Source organism: Eucalyptus grandis, chromosome 7, assembly GCF_016545825.1.
Source record: "Eucalyptus grandis isolate ANBG69807.140 chromosome 7, ASM1654582v1, whole genome shotgun sequence".
NCBI classification, from domain to species: domain Eukaryota; kingdom Viridiplantae; phylum Streptophyta; class Magnoliopsida; order Myrtales; family Myrtaceae; genus Eucalyptus; species Eucalyptus grandis.
The window spans coordinates 2,076,496-2,085,059 of record NC_052618.1 but is presented as its reverse complement, the minus strand read 5'-3'; the positions used below and the strand labels follow the sequence as shown (position 1 = coordinate 2,085,059).

The following is an 8,564-nucleotide window of genomic DNA, read 5'->3' as shown; positions in this document are numbered from 1 at the left end:
ATAAAAAAAATAATAGTTTAAAATCTCTAGAACCCAATATTTGTAACTGCCAGAGGATTATTTTATGAGAAGCTATATAAAGATGAAAGTTATGGATGCTCTTGGTGCTTCTTATGCATGGGACAAATGAACAGGTCCTGCTGTATTGGAGATTAACATTCTATGTAAGGGGAATTGCTCATTTGCTGGAACAAAATAAAAAGAATGTCACAATTTCTCACTTTGTAATTCGCTCATATGGACTCAAGTTTATTTCTTTGAAGAAAACTCATTTACTGACGCAGCAATCAGTCAGACCCTACTTTCATTACCCAAATTACTTGACATTCATATGTTTTTTTACTGGAAAGGGAACATGAAATCTATGACTCAATCCAATGTTAGGTTTAGCTAGAATCTTTCACGGAACATGCTAAGATCAATTATGCAAGGTAGACAAAACTATTTGAAGAGTAATAGCAACACTTCAGACATTCGTCCTTAACAGGCACATCTGCAAATCAGATAAACTGATCTAAAACCCATATTACTATCCGAACATTCATTAAATGGATCAATTTAGTTATTGATCCCTCACTTGGTTTGGCTACGGTTTCAGTTCAGTTGAAGATTATCTGATCCAACAAGTTTAGCTTGGACAGCTACAGAAGTCACAAAAGTTCACCATTACCCACCCAACAAAGTAGAAGAACAAGTTGCATATCAGTAGAAATAGGCATTTACTGTGCATATTTACTGTGATTGCACCATCATTAAGGGTTCAAAATTTGTTTACTTCCGGGTTATATAATATGTAAATGGGTTCAAGTATATCTTTAGGGGTCCAACAATTCCAGTACTAAGACCTCATTGCCATGCTAGGGTCGTTGATGTTCACAATGCTACAAAAAGTTAAAGGGAAAGATTAGTGAGCTCTAAAACCAAGGGTAATTGGTGCCATCCTATGTGCGTCTGAACCTATCAAGGTGAACTCTCAATGACTATAGATGTCCTTCTATGCAGGCAAATATGCAGCAACTATAAACTAGTATCTACGCCTAATACTAAAAAATGCTCAAAAACTCCAATGAAAAAGCATTTGCTAGATAAATTTTGAATTTGCATTCAACATATCAAAATAGGGGATGGAGCTAACTCACCTGTTACTCTCACTGCCTTTATTCCTGTAAGTAAATAATTACCACCTTATATTAGCATATGGCAGAGTACAATTGATATCCATTATTAGCCATTTGTATATTATGACATTGAGGCCTTAAAAAATTCTCACATGCATAAAAACAGCAAACGAATAGTGCAATAAGAAGGATCTTCAAATTAAAAGTTATTTTCTCGTAACAACTACAGAATATCTATACATTTGTTCATATAACTTGTATTTCTTAGTGCAAATTTAGGATAGATGATTGAGTAGCTCACTTTTTTCATTCAAAGGAAAAACCAACCCCTAAGTCATGTCAAATGTTTCTTCCCGAGAAATACACTTTTGTGTAGTCCAACTCAAATATCTCAAGAGCTGCAAATTCCTGGCACACGACACGTCTTATTCAAAAATCTCTGGACATCACTGCCCTAGAAGACATACTCAGAAGAGAAACTTATGATAGAGTGGGCATAGCAGTGGATATATCAACTGAGAAGGAAAAAACAATGAATCGGATCACTTGCCAAAACTATGTAGTTCTTTCACCAATCCTTGTCCAAATATTGTTCATAGCCCTTGTGCATGGAAAAAGGAGACCACAAATCGCATCTTCAAATACCACTAAAGAAGGAGTAGGTTCCATTAAAATATAGAAGCTGTTGCAGAGAATGGTGATAATTCACATGCCTTGGAATTGTTAAAAATGCAGCTTGATCGCATTGTCAAACGGTCAAATAAACTGGGCTCAAAGGTATGGATCTTCTACATGCAGATACAGAGAATGAGCATTCTCACATATCGTTCTCATTTTCTGTTTATTTTCTCATGGACACATGCATCTGAGTGTAGGGACCTAACGAATGCGTACTCATGCTGAGGGTTGAGCGGCGTTGAGAAAGGCGAGCGACGCCAAGGGTTGAGCAACTTCAAGAGAGGAGAGTGGCATCGAAGGGCGTCGAGTAGTTCCAAGGGTTGAGCGTCGTCAAGGGGGCTCGAGCGGCACCAAGGATCAAGCGGTGTCGAGGGGCGTCCAACGATGCGGAGGGTTGAGTGGTGTCGGAGGGCGTCGAGGGCGGCAAGCAATGGCGAGCGGTGTCAAGGGGCGTTGAGGTCATCGAGGGGCATCGTCGAGAGTAGTGAGTCAAATCGTTGGAGAGAGATTTTAGAGTGACATGGGGGAGTCGGGGACAGGGCGAAGAGGGAAAAAGAAGAAACAGAAAGGGGAAAGGGGAAGAAACAAATTGAAATCTAGGATTTTCACATTTTATATTCTGGAATCTGGTTCCAGTTCCAGTTCCTATAGGAACCGGGAACCACTGGTTCCCAAAAAAATGGACTCGGGAACTAGAACCTCCTTTAAAATTGCAAACCGCGCTCACCCCTAGTTGGAATATACACATAATACGCACGATGCTAGCACGGCACATGTACGATGCTAGCACGACATGTGCATAACACACTTAGGAGTCCAACACCTATTATAAGAAGTAGGAAAAAGGGAACCCGCCACGCTGTAGGAATTATGCCTCCTACTATGCGATTGCAGCATCTATAGTTTGCATCATGCTAGGTTTTGGTTAGTCCCTCTCCTCCTCTCTCAAGCTCTCTAGCATTGTGTCCAATATTTCCAAGCATTCCATCAAGTTTTTCCATAAAAACTAATCAATTCCTTGTAAATCGATGATGTTGCCCAAAAAAATGATAACAATAATTTAGTTATATTTGAGTGCACTTTTTTTTTTGTCTAGCTTTATTACTAATAAAAATGATAAATCTATTACCAAAGGTCCTTTTTTTAATGCATAAAAAAGCAACAAAAATTACTTAATTTTATATAACATCATCCACTTTTTCCTTCTTTTTTAGCCAATTTGGGATAAATCATCCTAGAAAATAGTTCCTAGAAAATAGTTCACATAATATTTTCTTTTTCATTATTATTTTTTCAATTTCTTATATGTGGCCAAATTTACTTGGAATATTAGTATAACAAATAAGATTTTTGGCAGAAATTGGAGTGATGAGTGAGGCGAACGTATACATAAAGCCAAACTTACAGTTAAGCAGTGAGGACGATGATTTGTGGTTGGGAATATCTAAACTCTTCTCCCTCTTTGGGTTGGCACTAGCTGGGTCCACATCGAACAAACTTCCCAACTGTATCAAGGTTGTGTTGGCCACAACCATTCTTACTACTAGGCCGCCTTATCATCAATATCGGGGCAGGCTATACCTTTACTATAGCTTCTGTCTACATTACAGAGATATCTCCCACCTTTTACCGCGGCCTGCTCACATCGTTCCCTGAGGTAATCATTTCATTCATTTTCTTTCCTAATTTTGTAGCATATATTTATTTTTTAAAATTTATCATCAACTTTTGTCTAAGAAAAAATTAAGGTTAGAAAATTTAAGTTAAAGAAGTTGATTGTTTTTTTATGCTTGTTTGGGGTGTTTCAAATTTTCATGAACGGGGGCACCCTCTTGGCCTACATCTCCCACTATTTCTTATCTAGGATGCGCACCAAATTCGCACGATTTTACCAGTTCTATTTGGGAGGAATCCCCTTTGGTTTGGTCGCTTTTGCGGTTTTGGCCATGCCAGAATCTCCCCAGTGGCTTGTCAAGCATGGTCGTGTGGAGGAGGCGAGGGACATTTTGGCATGGATCTCTGACTCCGAGGAGGAGGTGGCATGTCGACTGGATGAGGTCATTAGCCAGACCAGTGGGGAGGGCGTGTGGCAGGCTGTCATCCACCCAACCTGATCAATCCTACACATAAGTATTTGTGTGTTTAGAATTTACTTGTTCCAACAAGCTTCTCGAGCTGACATCATACTTGTCTACGGCCCTCGCATTTTTTAGCAAATGAGCATTGTCAACCACAGGGAACAGCTCCTCCTCCTCATAGCAGTGGACCTTGTGAAGACCATGTTCACCCTGGTCTGCACCATTAGCATTGATCGAATGGGGCGCCGAAGGTTGATGCTCATTAGCGTTGGCGGGATGATTTTGTCACTCGCCTCCCTAGGTGTATCCCTCACTATCATCCACCACTATGAGGAGGTTGAGTGGGCTGATGCCATATGCGTCTTCTCAATGATGTGCTACACGGCCTCCTTTTCCATTGGGATGGGGCCGATAGCATTGGTCTACAACTCAGAGATCTACCTGATGAGGTTGTGCGCCCAGGGGTGCGCAATTAGCATTGCAGTGGGCCAGGTGATAAGTGGCGCGATGACCATGAGTTTTATGATTGCCCTATCTCAGGCTGTGGGGGAAATACCCACATTAGGCCAAACTTCAATTTTGTCAAAAATGTTTTATGACTTATTAGTACTATGTCAATTGGATTTGTTATGCTTCTTTAATCAAAATTTAGGTTTTTTATGTTGATGTTGGAATATGCACATATATGCACGATGCCGACAAGTCACGTGCATGATCTCGGCACGGCACGTGCACAATGCTAGCACAACACGTACATAACACACTTAGGGCACATAAATTTTATAAAGTAGCAATGTGATAATATCATGATTATTATTTCCTTTATTCTTCCACCTCTAGCTTTTTTCTCAAGCCCCAAGATGCCATCCTCGCTCTACATGTATGGCACATGTATGATGCTAGCACGACACGTGCATAACACACTTAAGAGTCCAATGCCTATTAGAAGAAGTAGGAAAAGGGAACCGGCCATGCTGTAACAACTATGCCTCCTGCTATGCGATTGTAGCATCTATAGTTTGCATCGTGCTAGGTTTTGGTTAGTCCCTCTCCTCCTTTCTCAAGCTCTCTAGCATTGTGTCCAATATTTCCAAGCATTCCATCAAGTTTTTCCATAAAAACTAATCAATTCCTTGTAAATCGATGATGTTGCCCAAATAAAACGATAACAATAATTTGGTTATATTTGAGTGCACTTTTTTTTTTGTCTAGCTTTATTACTAAAAAAATAATAATAAATCTATTATCAAAGGTCCTTTTTTTAATGCATAAAAAAGCAACAAAAATTACTTAATTTTATATAACATCATCCACTTTTGGCAGAACAACTATGCCTCCTGCTATGCGATTGCAGCATCTATAGTTTGCATCGTGCTAGGTTTTGGTTAGTCCCTCTCCTCCTCTCTCAAGCTCTCTAGCATTGTGTCCAATATTTCCAAGCATTCCATCAAGTTTTTCCATAAAAACTAATCAATTCCTTATAAATCGATGATGTTAACCAAAAAAACGATAACAATAATTTGGTTATATTTGAGTGCACTTACTATAGCTTCTGTCTACATTACAGAGATATCTCCCACCTTTTACCGTGGCCTGCTCACGTCGTTCCCTGAAGTAGTCATTTCATTTCATTTCTTTCCTAATTTTGTAGCATATATTTATTTTTTAAAATTTATCAACTTTTGTCTAAGTAAAAATTAAGGTTAGAAAATTTAAGTTAAAGAAGTTGATTCTTTTTTATGCTTTTTTGGGGTGTTTCAAATTTTCATGAACGGGGGCACCCTCCTGGCCTACGTCTCCCACTATTTCTTATCCAGGATGCGCACCATATTCGCACGATCTTACCTATTCTATTTTGGAGGAATCCCCTTTGCCTTTGTCGCTTTTGGGGTTTATGCCATGCCAGGATCTCCCCGGTGGCTTGTCAAGCATGGTCGTGTGAAGGAGGCGAGGGACATTCTAGCACGGATCTCTAACTCCGAGGAGGAGGTGGCATGTCGGCTGGATGAGGTCATTAGCCAGACCAGTGGGGAGGGCGTGTGGCAGGCTGTCATCCACCCAACCCGATCAATCCTACACATGAACATTTGTGTATTTGGAATTTACCTGTTCCAACAAGTTTCTCGAGCTGACACCATACTTGTCTATGGTCCTCGCAGTTTTTAGAAGACGAGCTTTGTCAACCACAAGGAACAGCTCCTCTTCCTCATAGTAGTGGACCTTGTGAAGACCATGTTCACCCTGGTTTGCGCCATTAGCATTATCGAATGGGGTGGCGAAGGTTGATGCTCATTAGCGTTGGCGGGATGATTTTGTCACTCGTCTTCCTGGGTGTATCCCTCACTATCATCCACCACCACGAGGAGGTCGAGTGGGTTGATGCCATATGCGTCTTCTCATTGCTGTGCTACACGGCCTCTTTCATTGGGATGGGGCCGGTAGCATTGGTCTACAGCTCAGTGATCTTCCCGATGAGGTTGCGCGCCCAAGGGGGGACAATTGGCGTTGCAGTGGGCCAAGTGATAAGCGGCGCAATGTCCATGAGTTTTATGATTGCCCTGTCCCCGGTTGTGGGGGAAATACCAACATTAGGGCAAACTTCAATTTAGTCAAAAATGTTTTATGACTTATTAGTACTTATGTCAATTGGATTTGTTATGCTTTCTTAATCGAAATTTAGGTTTTTTTATGTTGATGTTGGAATATGCACATAATATGTACGATGCTGACACGTCACGTGCACGATCTTGGCACGGCACGTGCACGATGCTAGCACAACATGTACATAATACACTTATGGCACATAATTTTTATAAAGTAGCAATGTGATAATATCGTGATTGTTATTTCCTTTATTCTTCCACCTCCAGCTTTTTTTCTCAAGCCCGAAGATGCCATCCTCGCTCTACATGTATGGCACATGTATGATGCTAGCACGACACGTGCATTACACACTCAGGAGTCCAATGCCTATTAGAAGAAGCAGGAAAAGGGAACCGGCCGCGCTGTAACAACTATGCCTCCTGCTATGCGATTGCAACATCTATAGTTTGCATCGTGCTAGGTTTTGGTTAGTCCCTCTCCTCCTCTCTCAAGCTCTCTAGCATTGTGTCCAATATTTCCAAGCATTCCATCAAGTTTGTCCATAAAAACTAATCAATCCCTTGTAAATCGACGATGTTACCCAAAAAAAAAAAACGATAACAATAATTTGGTTATATTTGAGTGCACTTTTTTTTTTGTCTAGCTTTATTACTAATAAAAATAATAAATCTATTACCAAATGTCCTTTTTTTAATGCATAAAAAAAACAACAAAAATTACTTAATTTTATATAACATCATCCACTTTTTCCTTCTTTTTTAGCCAATTTGGGATAAATCATCCTGGAAAATAGTTATTGGAAAATAGTTCACAGAATATTTTCTTTTTCATTTTTATTTTTTCAATTTCTTATATGTGGCCAAATTTACTTTGAATATTAGTATAACAAATAAGATTTTTGGCAGAAATTGGAGTGATGAGTGAGGCGAGCGTATACATAAAGCGAGACCTACAGTTAAGTAGTGAGGATGATGATTGGTGGTTGGGAATATCTAAACTCTTCTCCCTCTTTGGGTTGGCACTAGCTGGGTCCACCGCCAATAGACTTCCCAGTTGTATCAAGGTTGTGTTGGCTACAACCATTCTCTTTGTCGGCTCCCTCTTCATGATCTTTGGGCCAGGTTTCTTCTACTTACTACTGGGCCGCCTTACCATCAATGTCGGGGCAGGCTATACCCTTACTATAGCTTTTGTCTACATTACAGAGATATCTCCCACCTTTTACTGCGGCCTGCTCACGTCGTTCCCTGAGGTAGTCATTTCATTTCTTTCCTAATTTTGTAGCATATATTTATTTTTTAAAATTTATCATCCACTTTTGTCTTAAGTAAAAAGTTAAGGTTAGAAAATTTAAGTTAAAGAAGTTGATTGTTTTTTATGCTTGTTTGGGTGTTTCGGATTTTGATGAACGGGGGCACCCACTTGGCCTACGTCTCCCATTATTTCTTATCCAGGATGTGCACCAAATTCGCACGACCTTACCTGTTCTATTTGGAAGGAATCCCTTTTGGCTTGGTAGCTTGTGAAGACCATGTTCACCCTGGTTTGCGCCATTAGCATTGATCGAATGGGGTGGCGAAGGTTGATGCTCATTAGCGTTGGCGGGATGATTTTGTCACTCGTCTCCCTGGGTGTATCCCTCACTATCATCCACCACCACGAGAAGGTGGAGTGGGTTGATGCCATATGCGTCTTCTCATTGTTGTGCTAGGCGGCCTCCTTTTTCATTGGGATGGGATCGGTAACATTGGTCTACAGCTCAGAGATCTTCCCAATGAGGTTGGTTGCGCACCCAGGGGGGCGCAATTGGTGTTGCAATGGGTCAGGTGATAAGCGGCGATGTCCATGAGTTTTATGATTGCGCTGTCTCAAGCTGTGGGGGAAATACCAACATTAGGACAAACTTCAATTTAGTCAAAAATGTTTTATGACTTATTAGTACTTATGTCAATTGGATTTGTTATGCTTTTTTAATCGATATTTAGGTTTTTTATGTTGATGTTGGAATATGCACATAATATGCATGATGCCGACACATCACGTGCACGATCTCGGCACGGCACGTGCATGATGCTAGCACAACACG

At 40.4% G+C, this 8,564-nt stretch overlaps 1 protein-coding gene across 1 annotated transcript; it reads left to right on the top strand.

Annotated features, from left to right (window-relative positions):
• The first annotated feature begins 7,394 nt into the window (after positions 1 to 7,394).
• Positions 7,395 to 8,189, top strand: LOC104454777 (putative polyol transporter 1). The gene is made up of 2 exons (XM_010069674.2): positions 7,395 to 7,730; positions 7,998 to 8,189. The coding sequence occupies exons 1-2, from the start codon at positions 7,395 to 7,397 to the stop codon at positions 8,187 to 8,189; spliced, it is 528 nt and encodes a 175-aa protein (XP_010067976.2).
• The last annotated feature ends 375 nt before the right edge of the window (positions 8,190 to 8,564 follow it).